Below are 20,869 nucleotides of genomic sequence, written 5' to 3'. Positions count from 1 at the left end.
AGCTTTATTCATTCACAAAAAACTGATGAACATTTTGCTCACATAATGGGACCTTTCTCGTATTTTATATACTTACTTTTAAACAGAATGAAACATTATATTGCTGGAACATTCATTTCACTTTTGACTGGGGGCAAATATGAACAAGAACAATAATTAAGAATAATAATAGAGCTTCTGTATTACCTTCCCCTCGTCTCTAGGGGTGTCGCTTAAGTGTACAACTGGCCCTGGGTGAGTCTTTGTTGATCTGAAACGTAAAAAAAAACATTTATGAGTTTGCAACTAAAATAAAATCACAGGGGAACAAGTTCTGCCCATTTCAGGCATTATCATTACACACATTGAGAAAAACACTTGGTTATATTTGTTTATACATATTATGTGGATCATTCAAATAACACTTAAAGGGGTAGTTCACCTTGAAATGAACTGTTAGTATGATGTAGACAGAGATATTCTGAGACAATTTGCAACTGGTTTTGGGTTTTTAGTGGTTTTTCAGTTATTTAGCTCTTTGATCAGCTCCAGTTTGGAATTTAAGCAGCGATCTGGTTGCTAGGGTTTTGTTTACCTTAGCAACCAGGCATTGGTTTAAATGAGAGACTGGAATATGAATAGTAGAGGGGCTGAATAGAATGATAAAGAATAAAAAGTAACAATGAAACTGCAGCCTCAAATGGCAATTGTTTTTTTTGGCTGCCGGGGTCAGTGACCCCCATTAGAAAGCTGGAAAGATGTAGAGTTGGAAGCTAATTATTTCAAAAACTATAAAAATAAATAATAAAGACCAATTGCAAAGTTGCTAAGATTAGGCCATTCTATAACATACTAAAAGTGAAGCATATGCTAATTAGGATTTGGTTCGGTTTTGGCCGAATCCCTTGGGATGGATTTGGGGGTTCGGCCGAACCTGAAAAACTGGGTTCGGTGCATCCCTACTTTAGACTGATTATTTGGCTGTTAAGACCCCTGTGTAATGTGATGGTTAATTCTGCTAGATATAGGGGCACCATGAATTTTGGACCAGATATTTTTGAATCAGTGCAGCTAAATAGGCCGACATTCACTCCCCAATTTCCCTAAAGGGGGTGGAAGGAGGTGGGGGCAGTTATGGTAAGATGTGAGGGAAAATGTCTATATCCGTTTTCTATAATCTCAGCACTATAGCTGGGTAACTATATTTTCATATATAAGTAAACTAGTTAAGAGACACAATGGAGCCACCCAATGAGGTGGGGGCGGTGCAGTAATACATAACTACCCCCTGAGTATCCATCCAAGATCATTCATAGTCTAATAATTATACACTGACAAACAAGCTGGGGCCGTGTGTACCCAAGCATCCCATTAAACTGTATTTATTTATAATATAGCCCCATAGAGGTACAGAGCTTAGTAAGGTGGAAACACACAAAAATATTAAATGGGTGGGAATCTGGGATTAATGATATTGCTCCCGAAAAGAAGAACATCTCCCACATGACTGCCAGAAACGAATCACAAGAAAGAAAGAAATACAATGTGGTTATATATTATATATTTATACATTTATCACATGAGTTTATTTATTAATAAATAAGTGAGCATTTGCTGTTTACAGTTTCCATTTGCTTTACTAGCCACTGATACTGCCTAGAGTTACACACCTTCTTATCCACAAATATCCCCCAGATCCTTCTCAATTAAGATCCCCACAACTCACCCCCATTCAGTGTATAACTCACATTTATATTATTTCTGCCAACGTGCAACGTTCCATTTATCAACAGTGAATCTCATTTGCCAGTTTGCTGCCCAGTTTTCCAATGTAATCAAACCGCTCTGCAAAATTGCCCAGCCAACATGGCCCAGCTATGGAGTTAGTACTCACCTACAGGTCATTAATAAACAAGTTAAAAAGCAAAGGCCCAAGGACTGACCCCTGGGGTACACCCCTAACAACACTGGGCCAATTAGAAACTGTTCCATTTAGCAATTTGAAGTTCAGCCTAAAGGATAAAGGAAGCCAGACGGCTTCATATATTTTCTGGGAATGGAAGCCAACAAAATGGGTGCAGTACCAAATATCTCATACTAATGAATAAGTAATGATGAGTTCTGGTTAATTACAAAAACAGTCTGGAGCAGAAATGTGCGGGTCAAGGAAAACTCTATCTTAACTCGACCCTAACCACCCACTCCCAAACCAACCCGACCCAGCATCTCCCTGTATTTAACAGACAAGTGCCCACCCCACAATGACATCACAAGAGAGGCAGGGTGTGGTGGGGGGCGTGTCTATAAATACAGAAGCCGGCAGTGTTAGGTTATGGGCGGGGAGGGTGAGCGGAAGAGCTCAAGCGGGTTTGCAGCAGCTGAGACAGGCCCAGAACCCTGCAGTTAGCTGAACAGCCTTATGTGAGCCCCGCATCTGCCCTGCAATATGTCTGATTCATAAAAGCACTTCATGGCTGCAGCCACTACTAACTGCAGCAGATGGGAAGGCTTAGCAATGGCTCCCAAGTCACTCATTGATTCAGTATCCCATACCCCGCCCCCCCCAACATTTGAAAACTGCAAAGAGGGATAAAAAGAAATAGCGCACATAGCGTAACAATTTTTGACCACACCCATTTTGTCACCACACCCCCTAAATACCACTCCCATTTTACAAAATTTGGCAGGCTATGTAAAGTTTGAACACGTTTCTGGGGGGTTTGGGGGTCTCGTATTATTTGTTATTACAGTTTTGCTGATGAAGGTTAAACTTGCCCTTTAAGCTGTGAGTCTCAGTTCCCCCAAGAGACCCGTTCAGCTTATTAGTTGCAATTGTACCTCAGTGCCGGGGGTAAGTGTTCTGGGCTCTGCCAAAAGCCCCCTTTTCTAATTACGTTTGAGAAACTTTGTATCTTTTTTGGAGTTCAGTGCAGGAGATATTAAAATCGGGGCTGTCCTGCGAAAACCGGCCCAGTTGGTAGGTATGGTATCAGTTACAATTTTGATTTGCCCCCAGCAATGCCCGACGGTGCCTGTGACTGCCCCACTTTGTGTACACTTTGCTTGAAGGCATCATACATGTATTTACCTAGAGTAGATTATATAAGGATAAGGGCCATTAGTGAAACACGACAGGATTTAGACCAAATGGAAATCTCCCCAAGATAAAGGTTATGACTATAAATGTGATTTATGTCTGAAGTTCCAGGCGGAGAGTGTGAGAATGGATTTGTGTAATGTTGATTTGTGTTCATTTGCTAAATATCAGCACATACGCCGCGCGGAACTGCCAGGTCTTTAATCACAACAAGTCACACAGTGGCATTAATACGGCGCTGCTCTTTCTGGGAAGATGCAAGGATTTCTGCTTCCCAAATGTCTCACATTAAAGTCAACTTTATCCTCAATTTATCATTCATAGAGAAGCTCTGCTGCATTAACTCTATGGGAAAAGGAACATTCATTGGTCATTCACTTAAAGGGGATGTTCACCTTGGAGTTAACCTTTAGTAGGATGTAGAGTGATATTCTGAGACAATTTGGTCTTCATTTTTTATTATTTGTACCTTTTTGGTTATTTCATTTTCAGTTCAGATTGGAGTTTCAGCAGTTATTTGGTTGCTAGCATCCAAGTTACCTTAGCAACCAGGGAGTGGTTTAGATGAGAGGCTGGTATATGAATAGGGGAGGGGCTGAATACAAAAGAAAGTTAGAAAAAGTAACAATAACAATAAAACTGGAGCCTCACAGAGCAATAGGGTTTGGCTGCCGGGGTCAGTGACCCCCATTTGAAAGCTGCAAAGAGTTAGAAGAAGTAATTTAAAAAACTATAAGGAATAAATAATGAAGACCAATTGAAAAGTTGCTAAGAATAGGCCATTCTATAACATACTAAAAACCGCCCTGGATTCAGTTCTGGATGCAGCCAAGATTCTGCATTTTTCAGCAGGATTCAGATTCAGTCCATGCTCCTGGTCAAACCGAATCCTTAAAATCACACGACCTTTTGTCACATAAACACAGAAGTTGAAAATGTTTCGCTCTTTAACCCTTCCATATCCTAATTTACCTATGTTAATTAGGATTCGGTTCAGTATTTAGCCAAATCCTTTACAAAGGATTTAGTTGATGTCCCCCTATTAGGGGGTTCTTGGGTTCCTGGTAAAGAATAAAGACCATGAATGTTCCTTTATGTTCCTGGGTCCTAATTAGAGAACATAAAATATATTCAGTGATCTTTAGCTGTTGGGTTACCAGCTCTGTACTGCATAAGAACAATGAATACTCCTGCAATAATAATAATAATAAGCTATCTCTGTACATGTCTTGAATATATACAGTATATATGCACAGATGGAGAAACACTTTATCATGGAATAAACACTAATAAGTGAAATAAATGTACTTACAGTTCTATTGCCTTGTTCCACATAACAACGTATCCAGAGAGAATGAAGGATTCAATATTTACAATGTGCGTGTTGCCCCTTTCTGTGCCGACATACAGCCACTTACTCTGGAAGGGTAAATGGCAACAGGTGATCCTGCAAAATACAACAAGGCGGGTCTTGTCACTGAATCAGCGGCTGGAAGTAGGAAATGTGCATAGTGTAACATTAATGCACAGGGAAGATAAACTGCTCAACCACATTTCATTCTGACGTGAGTGAGACGTGATATTGTTTCTGATTGCTGCCCAAACAAATGATTTGTGCTGTGAATTTTATATCTATAAGTGTAAATTATATCCTTATAAACGGTGCTTAGTGATGTCACCAGTTATAATCAGAGCTTAGTGATGTCATTTCTGTCACTGACTCACTAAAACTTGTATATGACTTATAATATCCCTATATGTTACAATAGGGGGTACTTTATTCACTATATATTATAAGGAACTCCTCGGGGGCTTATAATATCCCTATATGTTACAATAGGGGGCACTTTATTCACTATATATTATAAGGAACTCCTCGGGGGCTTATAATATCCCTATATGTTACAATAGGGGGCACTTTATTCACTATATATTATAAGGAACTCCTCGGGGACTTATAATATCCCTATATGTTACAATAGGGGGTACTTTATTCACTATATATTATAAGGAACTCCTCGGGGACTTATAATATCCCTATATGTTACAATAGGGGGTACTTTATTCACTATATATTGTAAGGAACTCCTCTGTGACTTATAATATCCCTATTGTAACATATAGGGATATTATAAGTCCCCGAGGAATTCCATGACCATATAAAAGCACAAGGCCAATACCCTCATATTTTACAACAGGGAGTACTTAATTAATTATAATATACTAATATATATATAATATATAAGTTTTAGTGAGTCATGTGACAGAAATGACATCACTAAGCTCCGATTATAACTGACGACATCACTTAGCACCGTTTATAAGGATCTAAGTTACCGATTGGTCCCATAGGGAAATGACCAAACTGTATATTATATATAGATATATACACACATACGGGAGTCTGCTCATTGTGGGAGATGGAGAAGGTTTCAAGCTTAGAAATGGGAAAAGCTAAAAAGTCCATTAGTTGCAGAAGTGCTATTTCAGCAGGTGTCCCAGCCAGAACATGTCCCCCCGGGGGCTGCAGCCAGACATTTCCGTGCTACACATGTAGGAGAGAGATTTGAAACGGATCAGCACTTGAACAAAATACCTCCCAGAAACGGCAGGGCCCAGGTTTCCATCTGCTAGAAGAGCTCTACAAGACATTGGTTAAATGGAGATTGGTTTGTATAAAACTGCGTGTATCTTCGCACAGAGACTTGGGGAGAGGGGAGCAGGCAATGGGCAAGGCTGCTGCAGTGATTACACCGCACACTAACATATAATCCTTCTTGGAAATACAGTTACTGCAGTATTTACATTGTTAGTCAGTTAGGAACCATAAATCATACAATGCTGATGCTAACCTGTATCCAGGGAATGGAGATCTTATCGCCTTTATCGCTCTGACTTGACAGACAGCAAAGCACATGAAAAGTAATGAGGTCTGTGCCACCCGTTGTAGTGACGAGTGCTCTGACTTGTACATTGGGGAACAAAACTACCTCTCTGTAAGAGAATGGCCCAACATAGGGGGGTAACTCCTCAGGGCAAGAAGTCTAAATCTAAATCTCAAGGAAAAGGTGTGCCAGAAGCCATTTTAGCCAGACGGGAAAAACCATCCCTGAACAGAGGAGGGGGCCTGCGACACCGCTTGTCAGCAGCTCACAATGCCCCTTTGCCATCCTTACCCCAGCGGTTTCACAACAATTCACACTTCCACTCATCTACTTTAAAAGATTAACCCCTGGCTCAATGAGAATCATGGTACCATTGTGACTGGATCTCACTTTCGCCTGTGAGCTGAGAGTTGCAGCTGGGGTGCCGGGAAAAAACCCGGTGGGCCCCGGCCCAGACCCAATCCTCGTCAGAGCTCCCCCAGGCCACCCATCTCCCTCCCTCGGTGCGCTGAAGTAAGTTTAATTACTGTGTGCTCAGGGGAGGGGGGTAGGGCCGGTGGTGGGGGCTGGCTAGGGCTGCATTGTGATTTCACAGAACTTGTGCAAATGGCCTGATGAGCTGACGCTCTATAAATACAGGTCACTGTCGAGTACTAAAACTTACAAACATCGCCCAAGTACTATTGGTGCCTATTGTATACAGGCAGGTATCTGTATCTCCCTATCTAAGAAAATGGTATTTTCTTACCGTTCTTTATTAAATTTCAGTGAATGAAGGACGGCCGGTCGTTTCTGCCTCAGGTTCCACAAATGAAGGGTCTCATCTGCACAGGCACTAACCAAGGCACCCTGCATTAAAAAGAAGAAAAGGAATAACTTAAGGCAAGGTCACTATATTGATCAATAGCCCCAAGTCAGCAAATACAAAGCAATGATGATTTGATAGGAATATTGTCTCTTTGTTTATACAGTAAATCCTCACTTGCAATGCTGCCGTCTCTGATCCTGGTACTGTGTGGCTTTTCTACCTTGACCGATGGAAATACCGAGAGATACTCACCCCCTTGCACATCCCAAGTCGATAACTCGGCACAGCAAATGAAATACTGGTGTTGGCTTTCCAATATAATACAGACATTGCAGCCTCAAAAACCTCCCAGTGTGCAGCTGCCTGGGGCAATTCTACAATATGGATCTTGCCCTCTTCCCAGGAGTTCAGGAATGCCCCCTAATGAGACTGTCCCTATACAGTGTAATGTGGTCAGACATATTATTTTATTAAAATGTTCAGTGGGGCCCATCAGACAGAGAGTCAGAGAACTTAATGACACAGTCCCAGTGCAATGTAGTACCTACATATGTGTCCCATTGGCATATTAGTCTGGAGTAACCTTCTTTTATCTGCCTATAATATAACAACAAATCAAACAACAAATCAAAGGATTGACCATCACATAAAAGGATTGACCATCACATAAAAGGATTTTGGGAAAACCATCTGACTTCTGTGCTGGACAATTTCACTTTTCCTAATTTACCAGAAGCAGGGAATACATGAGCAGATAACCCAAAGAATGAAACAGTAATTACCGAGACCCTCTAAGCACTAGGACAGGCAGTGTTGAACTGAGATGCCAGGGGCCCCCCAGTACCCCTCAGACCATGGCCCACTCTCTATAAACTATATTTCATCCTTTCCTCCCATAACCTCTTCATTATCCTGGTCTCCTTTCTCTCCATACTATACTCTATTCTTCCATCTATAAAGCCTCTTTGTTTCCATACAGATATAGGGGATGGCCATGAAGCAGGCCAATTGCTCAGGAGCAGGAGGGCCCACTGACACCTGGGCCCTGTGGGAGTTTCCCTGGTATGCCGGTGGGCCAATTCAAGGTTCCGCGGGAGGGTGGATTTGGTGCATCCCTAGTGCCATTTTGCTTATATGCCAGTTCATCACTAATTATAATGTGAAGGAAACGCTTCTCAGTATTTATGGCAAGGAACCAGCCTGACATCACAGTCAATGTAAATAATAACGTATATTAGTTCTACCCATTGGATTGAGCAGAAGGAGGATGGATATGTGTGATTGGCCTGAAGATGGCTGAGCATAAGGGTCAAATGGAGCAGAACAAAGTCAGTCGATCCACACGTGGTGCAATTTAACTACTAGGGATGGTTTGTGCCAGAGTGGGCAGCGGGGCCATACCATTACTCAGTCTGCCTGGGGGGGTGCCACTACTCAGTTTGCCTGGGGGGGTGCCACTAAAGGAACCGATCCTTCTCACTTGGCCAATAGCACTTGGCATCAAATGCCACATGTATACATGTTTTTTCAACCCTCACATATGAAACATCTGGAGAAGATATGATGCGTTCTCTATTGGAAAATAGAGAAACAATGGAAAAACATTGCTACTGAAAATGGAGTAAAGGGTAAATCTGCCCGATTTCTTTTAAATATGAGCTCAGTGCTGCAGTGTGGAAATTCTAACTGGAATATTCATAGGTTTTGTATCACCTTTGAGTTAACTGTTAGTATGATGCAGAGAGTAATAGTCTGAGACAATTTGCAATTAGTCTTCATTTTTCATTGTTTGTAGTTTTTTAAATTATTTTAATAATAATTCGGCAACTTTCCAGCTATCTGGTTGCTAGGGTCCAAATTACCTTAGCAACCAGGCAGTGGTTTGAATGAGAAGCTGGAATATGAATAGGGGAGGGGCTGAACAGAAAGATAAAGAATAAAAAGTAACGATAACAATAAAACTGGAGCCTCACAGAGCAATAGTTTATGGCTGTGGCTGCAAATAGTCAAAATTCCACCCCCCCATTCAATCTATTGGCCCCCAAGGGAAGCTGGACTCACAGTTTAGGGACCAATGCTATAAGGTTTTCAATTATTCATACTTGTAATAAATGTATTTTCAAATCTGATCTGTCAATTATATATGTAATATATGTATATATGTAATTACAATTACTTTAACTTCTCACTCAGCACTTCCTAGATGTTGACTAGACAGTGAATACAAAGGATTTGGGGGTTATACAATAACATGGCACCTTTCAACAACATGGCGCCGGCCTGCTTGCTGTGATTGTAAATTCCAAGACTAAAGGAACCTATATTTAAACAATTTATATTGCTTAAGTAAAGTTTATTTTGCTTCATTAGCATGATTGAAAAGGATTTGGAGTTATTTCTTAGGGTAATAGGTACCCTTTAAATCCTATTGCTTGGAGCACAGGAGGCCCGTGGCCGTTGGCATGAGTTTGAGGCCTGCAGTTCAATCATCGCGCTCTGAGCGATCTTTAGAAATCATTTTCCAGCAAACAGACGTGCCGTCCATGTAAACGTCCCATTTCTATTAAAGTGCTCCACATATTATTAGTGCTGTGACCCCTTAAGTCAGTTGACAAATTGTTTGTGGCACTAAAGCACTTCGGATTACAGGCAGAAATGCAGCGATACAGTTTCCTTAGAGAAATCCAATCACCGGCACTGAGCGGCTGTTACCCTTTGTGCACTACGTGACTCATTGCCGGCTTTGCAGCAAAGCCTCCGAGCAGGTAACAGGCTGATCCCCTGATCCCCATTGTTCCCCAAAACACCTGAGATTGGATCACCCTTATTTATTCTTATGAAATCTTGCAGAAAGCTTATTTAATCATGTTTGTGCTCTGCTGACATCTCCATTCTCATCACTCTTTTTAAGAAAATTGACATCATACAATAGGGAATATATATTTTAAATCCATCAGGTAAAACACAAAGCCTAGGGCTATTCAGTTAAAGGGGACCTGTCACCCTAAAAAAAAAACAATTCCAAATTCATTTCTATCATGGTTATCAATTAAAATAAACTTTACTTAACATGGCTCTGCATGTCTGTTTCTTTTAGCTTTAGAGATACGTTAGATAAAATAGGAAAACAAGCCAAAGGTACTCAAACCTGTAATGCACCTGTATGGCAGCAGCACATAAAGCTTACGAGAAGGCAGTTTCACTTGGCTAACAAACGACATTGTGCAAAAATACTCTTTTGTATTGTACGGAGCCAAAGCACCGAAGGAAACATGATGTAATTCCATTATTTACAATGGTAATATGGTCTCAGCCTGAGACGTAAAGACCTTTAAGCTTGACATCCGAACAAAAGAAAATATTGGAAGGGTTGCTGAAATGCAAAATTCATGAATAATACATAGCCGGGTTTCAAACAAGGGTTACATGCCTTCTTAGAAAGAAAGAAAAACAATGCGACAGGTACTACTATTTGCAAATGAGGAAATAATGCTCTCCAAGTGGGAATGAGGGAAAGGGGAAAGTGAACATGGAGAATGAGGGAAAAAGAAAATAGAGAATGAGGGAAGAGGCACAGAGAAAATGGAGGATGAGGGAAGAGGCAAGGAGAAAATGGAGAATGAGGGAAGAGGCACAGAGAAAATGGAGGATGAGGGAAAAAGCAAAGAGAAAATGGAGAATGAGGGAAGAAAGAGAAAATAGAGAATGAGGGAAGAGGGAAGAGGGAAAGAGAAAATGGAGAATGAGGGAAGAGGCAAAGAGAAAATGGAGAATGAGGGAAGAGGGAAAGAGAAAATGGAGAATGAGGGAAAGGGGAAAGAGAAAATGGAGAATGAGGAAAAAGGGAAAGAGAAAATGGAGAATGAGGGAAGAGGGAAAGAGAAAATGGAGAATGAGGGAAGAGGAAAAGAGAAAATGGACAATGAGGAAAAAGGGAAAGAGAAAATGGAGACTGAGGAAAAAGGCAAAGAGAAAATGGAGAATGAGGGAAGAGGGAAAGAGAAATTGGAGAATGAGGGAAAGGGGAAAGAGAAAATGGAGAATGAGGAAAAAGGGAAAGAGAAAATGGAGAATGAGGGAAGAAGCAAAGAGAAAATGGAGAATGAGGGAAGAGGCAAATAGAAAATGGAGAATGAGGGAAGAGGCAAATAGAAAATGGAGAATGAGGGAAGAGGCAAATAGAAAATGGAGAATGAGGGAAGAGGCAAATAGAAAATGGAGAATGAGGGAAGAGGCAAAGAGAAAATGGAGAATGAGGGAAGAAGCAAAGAGAAAATGGAGACTGAGGGAAGAGGCAAAGAGAAAATGGAGAATGAGGGAAGAGGCAAAGAGAAAATGGAGAATGAGGGAAGAAGCAAAGAGAAAATGGAGACTGAGGGAAGAGGCAAAGAGAAAATGGAGAATGAGGGAAGAGGCAAAGAGAAAATGGAGAATGAGGGAAGAGGCAAAGAGAAAATGGAGAATGAGGAAAAAGGGAAAGAGAAAATAGAGAATGAGGGAAAGGGGAAGAGAAAATGGAGAATGAGAGTAGAGGCAAAGAGAAAATGGAGAATGACGAAAAAGGTAAAGAGAAAATAGAGCATGAGTCATTGGGAAAGAGAAAATTGAAAATGAAAGAAGAGGCAAAAATAAAATGGAGACTGAGGGAAGAGGCAAAGAGAAAATGGAGACTGAGGGAAGAGGCAAAGAGAAAATGGAGGATGAGGGAAAAAGCAAAGAGAAAATGGAGATTGAGGAAAGAGGCAAAGAGAAAATGGAGAATGAGGGAAGAGGCAAAGAGAAAATGGAGACTGAGGGAAGAGGCAAAGAGAAAATGGAGAATGAGGGAAGAGGCAAAGAGAAAATGGAGAATGAGGGAAGAGGCAAAGAGAAAATGGAGAATGAGGGAAGAGGCAAAGAGAAAATGGAGACTGAGGGAAGAGGGAAAGAGAAAATGGAGAATGAGGGAAGAGGCAAAGAGAAAATGGAGAATGAGGGAAGAGGCAAATAGAAAATGGAGAATGAGGGAAGAGGCAAAGAGAAAATGGAGAATGAGGGAAGAGGCAAGGAGAAAATGGAGAATGAGGGAAGAGAGAAAGAGAAAATGGAGAATGAGGGAAGAGGCAAAGAGAAAATGGAGAATGAGGGAAGAGGCAAAGAGAAAATGGAGAATGAGGGAAGAGGCAAAGAGAAAATGGAGAATGAGGGAAGAGGGAAAGAGAAAATGGAGAATGAGGGAAGAGGCAAAGAGAAAATGGAGAATGAGGGAAGAAGCAAATAGAAAATGGAGAATGAGGGAAGAGGCAAAGAGAAAATGGAATATGAGGGAAGAGGCAAAGAGAAAATGGAGAATGAGGGAAGAGGCAAAGAGAAAATGGAGAATGAGGGAAGAGGCAAAGAGAAAATGGAGAATGAGGGAAGAGGGAAAGAGAAAATGGAGAATGAGGGAAGAGGCAAAGAGAAAATGGAGGATGAGGGAAAAAGCAAAGAGAAAATGGAGAATGAGGGAAAGGGGAAAGAGAAAATGGAGAATGAGGAAAAAGGGAAAGAGAAAATGGAGAATGAGGGAAGAGGCAAAGAGAAAATGGAGAATGAGGGAAGAGGCAAATAGAAAATGGAGAATGAGGGAAGAGGCAAATAGAAAATGGAGAATGAGGGAAGAGGCAAATAGAAAATGGAGAATGAGGGAAGAGGCAAATAGAAAATGGAGAATGAGGGAAGAGGCAAAGAGAAAATGGAGAATGAGGGAAGAAGCAAAGAGAAAATGGAGAATGAGGGAAGAGGCAAAGAGAAAATGGAGAATGAGGGAAGAAGCAAAGAGAAAATGGAGAATGAGGGAAGAGGCAAAGAGAAAATGGAGAATGAGGGAAGAGGCAAGGAGAAAATGGAGAATGAGGGAAGAGGCAAGGAGAAAATGGAGAATGAGGGAAGAGGGAAAGAGAAAATGGAGAATGAGGGAAGAGGCTAAGAGAAAATGGAGAATGAGGGAAGAGGCAAAGAGAAAATGGAGAATGAGGGAAGAGGCAAAGAGAAAATGGAGAATGAGGGAAGAAGCAAATAGAAAATGGAGAATGAGGGAAGAGGCAAAGAGAAAATGGAGAATGAGGGAAGAGGCAAAGAGAAAATGGAGAATGAGGGAAGAGGGAAAGAGAAAATGGAGAATGAGGGAAGAGGCAAAGAGAAAATGGAGAATGAGGGAAGAAGCAAATAGAAAATGGAGAATGAGGGAAGAGGCAAAGAGAAAATGGAGAATGAGGGAAGAGGCAAAGAGAAAATGGAGAATGAGGGAAGAGGGAAAGAGAAAATGGAGAATGAGGGAAGAGGCAAGGAGAAAATGGAGAATGAGGGAAGAGGGAAAGAGAAAATGGAGAATGAGGGAAGAGGCAAAGAGAAAATGGAGAATGAGGGAAGAGGCAAAGAGAAAATGGAGAATGAGGGAAGAGGCAAGAAGAAAATGGAGAATGAGGGAAGAGGGAAAGAGAAAATGGAGAATGAGGGAAGAGGCAAATAGAAAATGGAGAATGAGGGAAGAGGGAAAGAGAAATTGGAGAATGAGGGAAAGGGGAAAGAGAAAATGGAGAATGAGGAAAAAGGGAAAGAGAAAATGGAGAATGAGGGAAGAGGCAAAGAGAAAATGGAGAATGAGGAAAAAGGGAAAGAGAAAATAGAGAATGAGGGAAAGGGGAAGAGAAAATGGAGAATGAGAGTAGAGGCAAAGAGAAAATGGAGAATGACGAAAAAGGTAAAGAGAAAATAGAGCATGAGTCATTGGGAAAGAGAAAATTGAAAATGAAAGAAGAGGCAAAAATAAAATGGAGACTGAGGGAAGAGGCAAAGAGAAAATGGAGACTGAGGGAAGAGGCAAAGAGAAAATGGAGGATGAGGGAAAAAGCAAAGAGAAAATGGAGATTGAGGAAAGAGGCAAAGAGAAAATGGAGAATGAGGGAAGAGGCAAAGAGAAAATGGAGAATGAGGGAAGAGGCAAAGAGAAAATGGAGAATGAGGGAAGAGGCAAAGAGAAAATGGAGAATGAGGGAAGAGGCAAAGAGAAAATGGAGACTGAGGGAAGAGGGAAAGAGAAAATGGAGACTGAGGGAAGAGGCAAAGAGAAAATGGAGAATGAGGGAAGAGGCAAATAGAAAATAGAGAATGAGGGAAGAGGCAAAGAGAAAATGGAGAATGAGGGAAGAGGCAAGGAGAAAATGGAGAATGAGGGAAGAGGGAAAGAGAAAATGGAGAATGAGGGAAGAGGCAAAGAGAAAATGGAGAATGAGGGAAGAGGCAAAGAGAAAATGGAGAATGAGGGAAGAGGCAAAGAGAAAATGGAGAATGAGGGAAGAGGGAAAGAGAAAATGGAGAATGAGGGAAGAGGCAAAGAGAAAATGGAGAATGAGGGAAGAAGCAAATAGAAAATGGAGAATGAGGGAAGAGGCAAAGAGAAAATGGAATATGAGGGAAGAGGCAAAGAGAAAATGGAGAATGAGGGAAGAGGCAAAGAGAAAATGGAGAATGAGGGAAGAGGCAAAGAGAAAATGGAGAATGAGGGAAGAGGGAAAGAGAAAATGGAGAATGAGGGAAGAGGCAAAGAGAAAATGGAGGATGAGGGAAAAAGCAAAGAGAAAATGGAGAATGAGGGAAAGGGGAAAGAGAAAATGGAGAATGAGGAAAAAGGGAAAGAGAAAATGGAGAATGAGGGAAGAGGCAAAGAGAAAATGGAGAATGAGGGAAGAGGCAAATAGAAAATGGAGAATGAGGGAAGAGGCAAATAGAAAATGGAGAATGAGGGAAGAGGCAAATAGAAAATGGAGAATGAGGGAAGAGGCAAATAGAAAATGGAGAATGAGGGAAGAGGCAAAGAGAAAATGGAGAATGAGGGAAGAAGCAAATAGAAAATGGAGAATGAGGGAAGAGGCAAAGAGAAAATGGAGAATGAGGGAAGAGGCAAGGAGAAAATGGAGAATGAGGGAAGAGGCAAGGAGAAAATGGAGAATGAGGGAAGAGGGAAAGAGAAAATGGAGAATGAGGGAAGAGGCTAAGAGAAAATGGAGAATGAGGGAAGAGGCAAAGAGAAAATGGAGAATGAGGGAAGAGGCAAAGAGAAAATGGAGAATGAGGGAAGAAGCAAATAGAAAATGGAGAATGAGGGAAGAGGCAAAGAGAAAATGGAGAATGAGGGAAGAGGCAAAGAGAAAATGGAGAATGAGGGAAGAGGGAAAGAGAAAATGGAGAATGAGGGAAGAGGCAAAGAGAAAATGGAGAATGAGGGAAGAAGCAAATAGAAAATGGAGAATGAGGGAAGAGGCAAAGAGAAAATGGAGAATGAGGGAAGAGGCAAAGAGAAAATGGAGAATGAGGGAAGAGGGAAAGAGAAATGGAGAATGAGGGAAGAGGCAAGGAGAAAATGGAGAATGAGGGAAGAGGGAAAGAGAAAATGGAGAATGAGGGAAGAGGCAAAGAGAAAATGGAGAATGAGGGAAGAGGCAAAGAGAAAATGGAGAATGAGGGAAGAGGCAAGAAGAAAATGGAGAATGAGGGAAGAGGGAAAGAGAAAATGGAGAATGAGGGAAGAGGCAAATAGAAAATGGAGAATGAGGGAAGAGGGAAAGAGAAATTGGAGAATGAGGGAAAGGGGAAAGAGAAAATGGAGAATGAGGAAAAAGGGAAAGAGAAAATGGAGAATGAGGGAAGAAGCAAAGAGAAAATGGAGAATGAGGGAAGAGGCAAATAGAAAATGGAGAATGAGGGAAGAGGCAAATAGAAAATGGAGAATGAGGGAAGAGGCAAAGAGAAAATGGAGAATGAGGGAAGAGGCAAATAGAAAATGGAGAATGAGGGAAGAGGCAAAGAGAAAATGGAGGATGAGGGAAAAAGCAAAGAGAAAATGGAGAATGAGGGAAGAGGCAAAGAGAAAATGGAGAATGAGGGAAGAGGCAAATAGAAAATGGAGAATGAGGGAAGAGGCAAAGAGAAAATGGAGGATGAGGGAAAAAGCAAAGAGAAAATGGAGAATGAGGGAAAGGGGAAAGAGAAAATGGAGAATGAGGAAAAAGGGAAAGAGAAAATGGAGAATGAGGGAAGAGGCAAAGAGAAAATGGAGAATGAGGGAAGAGGCAAATAGAAAATGGAGAATGAGGGAAGAGGCAAATAGAAAATGGAGAATGAAAGACATGTTGAAATACAAAAAAAAAAAAAAGAAAATGGAGAATGAGGGAAGAGGCAAATAGAAAATGGAGAATGAGGGAAGAGGCAAATAGAAAATGGAGAATGAGGGAAGAGGCAAAGAGAAAATGGAGAATGAGGGAAGAAGCAAATAGAAAATGGAGAATGAGGGAAGAGGCAAAGAGAAAATGGAGAATGAGGGAAGAGGCAAGGAGAAAATGGAGAATGAGGGAAGAGGCAAGGAGAAAATGGAGAATGAGGGAAGAGGGAAAGAGAAAATGGAGAATGAGGGAAGAGGCTAAGAGAAAATGGAGAATGAGGGAAGAGGCAAAGAGAAAATGGAGAATGAGGGAAGAGGCAAAGAGAAAATGGAGAATGAGGGAAGAAGCAAATAGAAAATGGAGAATGAGGGAAGAGGCAAAGAGAAAATGGAGAATGAGGGAAGAGGCAAAGAGAAAATGGAGAATGAGGGAAGAGGGAAAGAGAAAATGGAGAATGAGGGAAGAGGCAAAGAGAAAATGGAGAATGAGGGAAGAAGCAAATAGAAAATGGAGAATGAGGGAAGAGGCAAAGAGAAAATGGAGAATGAGGGAAGAGGCAAAGAGAAAATGGAGAATGAGGGAAGAGGGAAAGAGAAAATGGAGAATGAGGGAAGAGGCAAGGAGAAAATGGAGAATGAGGGAAGAGGGAAAGAGAAAATGGAGAATGAGGGAAGAGGCAAAGAGAAAATGGAGAATGAGGGAAGAGGCAAAGAGAAAATGGAGAATGAGGGAAGAGGCAAGAAGAAAATGGAGAATGAGGGAAGAGGGAAAGAGAAAATGGAGAATGAGGGAAGAGGCAAATAGAAAATGGAGAATGAGGGAAGAGGGAAAGAGAAATTGGAGAATGAGGGAAAGGGGAAAGAGAAAATGGAGAATGAGGAAAAAGGGAAAGAGAAAATGGAGAATGAGGGAAGAAGCAAAGAGAAAATGGAGAATGAGGGAAGAGGCAAATAGAAAATGGAGAATGAGGGAAGAGGCAAATAGAAAATGGAGAATGAGGGAAGAGGCAAAGAGAAAATGGAGAATGAGGGAAGAGGCAAATAGAAAATGGAGAATGAGGGAAGAGGCAAAGAGAAAATGGAGGATGAGGGAAAAAGCAAAGAGAAAATGGAGAATGAGGGAAGAGGCAAAGAGAAAATGGAATATGAGGGAAGAGGCAAAAAGAAAATGGAGAATGAGGGAAAGAGAAAATGGAGAATGAGAAAAAAGGGAAAGAGAAAATGGAGAATGAGGGAAGAGGCAAAGAGAAAATGGAGAATGAGGGAAGAGGCAAAGAGAAAATGGAGAATGAGGGAAGAGGCAAAGAGAAAATGGAGAATGAGGGAAGAGGCAAAGAGAAAATGGAGAATGAGGGAAGAGGCAAAGAGAAAATGGAGACTGAGGGAAGAGGCAAAGAGAAAATGGAGAATGAGGGAAGAGGCAAAGAGAAAATGGAGAATGAGGGAAGAGGCAAAGAGAAAATGGAGAATGAGGGAAGAGGCAAAGAGAAAATGGAGACTGAGTGGGTTTTCTACTGGAGAAGCCAAAAAATGAATTGGCGTTACCCAATAACCAAAGGGTTGCCCTTGATGGATAGGTGCCATCTTTGTTATGATACAATTAGCCAGATTCAGTTCAGTGAGTTTATGGTTATTATATGAAAACGAGTTTTCACGTGATAAACATTGAGATAGGTTTTTCTGAACTGAATTGCAAATTAACATGTAGTGGATAGTAGCTTAGTGTAAGTACCAATCCTGGCAGTATGTCTGGGCTAAGCCTGATGCACAATTGTCCCAGTCCCGCAATACAGGCTCCTTTATTGTATATACTGCAGAAATCAAAGTGTTAAGTGCTTTTGCTGTAATGAAACTATGTTAAATTAATCACATGTACCTACACTGTCAAAATAGTCTTTGGGAATTAGTCTTTGCAAGTGAGATAACCTGTTCCCTGACTTCCATTGTTGCTGTATAACACTTGCAGTAATATCCATAGGGCCTGAATAATGTGCCTGACTCATGGGACTAAATGCTGACTTGTTACAAACTTTGTTAAGCGGAATTGGTTGGCTGTTAAAGTTTTATATTTCTTTCCTAGGGGAGTAAACTAAAAATGCTTTAACCTCAATTTACAAGCGAGTATTACTATTTTCTTCAAAATGGCACAGGGAAAAATACATTTAAAAATATCACAAAGAACTTGGGAAAATGAGGCAATTAGTCAGGAGCCTGGATATATTTGCAGGGCAAAGCATTTTCACTTTAATATCAATAACAATATTAAAACTAGACCAGGAGCAGAACATTTCAGCTGACACAGGGGGCTCCGTTTTTATACATACAATTTCACTCTAAAGGCCAATGGATTTGCCACACTCTTCTCGTGGTACTTTTTTTAAAGGGTGGTTCACCTTAAAGTTAGCTTTCAGTATATTATAAAATGGCCAAGTCTAAGAAACTTTTTAATTGGTCTCCATTATTTATTATAGTTTTTGAATTATTTGCCCTCCTCCTCTGACACATTCCACCTTTCAAATGGGGTCACTGACCCCGGCAGCCAAACCCTATTGCTCTGTGAGGCTCCAGTTTTATTGTTATTGTTACTTTTTGTAACTTTCTTTTCTATCGGGGCCCACTTCTATACATAAACTAGTCTCTCATTCAAACCACATCCTGGTTACTAAGGTAATTTTGACCCTAGCAACCAGATAGCTGCTGAAACTCCAAACTGGAGAGCTGCTGAACAAAAAGTAAAATTAAAAATTTATAAAAAATGAAGACCAATTGCAAATTGTCTCAGAATATTCCCTCTACATTATAGTAAAAGTTAACTCAAAGGTGAACAATCCCTTTACTATTATGTAATTTTTTTTATGCAAAATGTAATATTTTGGAAAATATGATAATACTAAAGCGAAGGCTACCATTAGCACCACACCTATTTGCTATTTACACTATTACACTACAAACTGCATAATAAACTCATCAATTCATTGTCCGCAGGCGCTTTATTGAGTATTTATTTAAACAGAACAATACATTTCTGCCTAAGGCTAATGCCCCACGTTGCATACTCTTGGCAATCTGAAAAACGCTAGCAGGGAATACGCCCCACTACCGTCAAAATCTCCTACTTGTGCCTGTGCCTGGAAACATTGAATACACTCGGGTACAGGCACATGTAGTCAATATCCGCCCAAAATGCTTTTTTTAGCAGATATTGGCACATGTAGAAGTTTTTTCAAGGACTAGGGCGTATTTAGCATTGCCACCTCACCCCTTTAGTACCAGCCGCATACTGAATCCACATCCTGCATGGCTAGTTAGCAATTAATGTAGATGCTGCATGGCTACATATAAATCAGTTCAGTCTGCAGCGTGCATCTAAATTACATGCTAATTAGCCATGCAGGATAGAAATTTAATCAAAGGGATGAAGTGGCAACCTGAGGTGCATTCCCAGCAAGCCGAGAATACTCTACGTGTGGCAATAGCCTAAGCCAATCACAACTGTTTGTTAAGGGGTAAGGCTGATGCCACAGGAGGCGTAGGGCTGATATTTTCGGCAAGCGGAAAAACGCTTTGCGAAAATTCAGCCCTACGCCTGCTACTTGTGCCTGCACCCGAATTAATGGAATATGCTCGGGTGCAGGCACATGTAGCCAATATACGCATGAAAACGCGTGAGAATGCAAAGTCTCGTGTTTTCATGCGTATATCGGCTATATGTGCCTGCACCCGAGCGTACTCCATTCATTCGGGTGCAGGCACAAGTAGCAGGCGTAGGGCTGAATTTTCAAAAAGCGTTTTTCCGCTTGACGAAAATATCAGCCCTACGCCTTGTGTGGCATCAGCCTAAAAGAACATCTGATTGGCACTTACCTCGTTAATAAGAAATTGTAGATGCAGTACAGCTGCCCCGCTCTCATGGTGGCAATGGCAATCGACTCCGGGCCGGCCCAATCTGTCACAATCAGCAGTTAAGGAATTTAATGTTAAACAATATACAGGTAACCTTGGCAAAGCAGTCAGCTCAGACTTCAGCATTCCCATACAAACACAGGGTTAAAAACATCATTTACAGTGAGATGGAATAATAAAAAAAGAAAGACAAGGCAACCTTCATAGGCTGGTTTGGCTTGGTATTATGTTTTAGGCTTCCCTACACCTAAAAGATATTAAAACATTCTATATTTATAGTTAAAAAAGAAAAAAAACAGATTTTAGTGCAATCATAACATTTCCCATATTGCGATACACTAACAGTCATTGTCTGTACATTAACATTTCCCCTCATATCCATCATACATCCCCTTTCTCTTATGAATAAATATGATGATTGTGATTTAAGAAAGGTGGAAATTTGGTCTCCATGCCAACCATTGTAACAATATAGGCTGTTAGCATGAGAATTGAGTTTAGATGACAAAGATGTTCAAGACACTATTTTTATGGAACAGGTATGGGACCCGTTATCCAGAAGGCTCAGGACATGGGGTTTTCTGGATATAGCGTCTTTCCATAATTTGGATCACCGCACTTTAAGTCTACTAAAAAATAATTTAACCATGAAATAAACCCAATAAAACAGTTCTGCCCCCAATAAGGGGTAATTATATCTTAGTTGGGATCAAGTACAGGTACTGTTTTATTATTACAGAGAAAAGGGAATCATTTAACCATTAAATAAACCCAATAGGGCTGTTCTGCCCCCAATAAGGGGTAATTATATCTTAGTTGGGATCAAGTACAGGTACTGTTTTATTATTACAGAGAAAAGGGAATCATTTAACCATTAAATAAACCCAATAGGGCTGTTCTGCCCCAATAAGGGGTAATTATATCTTAGTTGGGATCAAGTACAGGTACTGTTTTATTATTACAGAGAAAAGGGAATCATTGAGTCTGCTCAGTTTGCTCCTCTCTCCCTCTCCCCACTG

At 40.9% G+C, this 20,869-nt stretch overlaps 1 protein-coding gene across 10 annotated transcripts in view; it reads right to left on the bottom strand.

Moving 5' to 3' along the window:
* The window catches only part of stxbp5l (syntaxin binding protein 5 like), a 111,322-nt gene that overhangs the window by 65,018 nt on the left and 25,435 nt on the right, over positions 1–20,869 (bottom strand). For all 10 annotated transcript variants that reach the window (XM_031896436.1, XM_031896435.1, XM_031896437.1 and 7 more), the window contains 4 exons: positions 19,812–19,893; positions 6,710–6,810; positions 4,389–4,523; positions 187–250 (listed from right to left, as the gene is read on the bottom strand). In XM_031896436.1, coding sequence (XP_031752296.1) covers positions 187–250; positions 4,389–4,523; positions 6,710–6,810; positions 19,812–19,893 — 382 coding nt within the window. The remainder of the gene's footprint in view (positions 1–186; positions 251–4,388; positions 4,524–6,709; positions 6,811–19,811; positions 19,894–20,869) is intronic.

The sequence above is a fragment of the Xenopus tropicalis genome, chromosome 2 (genome assembly GCF_000004195.4).
Source record: "Xenopus tropicalis strain Nigerian chromosome 2, UCB_Xtro_10.0, whole genome shotgun sequence".
In the NCBI taxonomy this organism is placed as follows: domain Eukaryota; kingdom Metazoa; phylum Chordata; class Amphibia; order Anura; family Pipidae; genus Xenopus; species Xenopus tropicalis.
The sequence above is the reverse complement of the archived record's forward strand: the minus strand, read 5'-3'. Positions and strand labels throughout refer to the sequence as shown.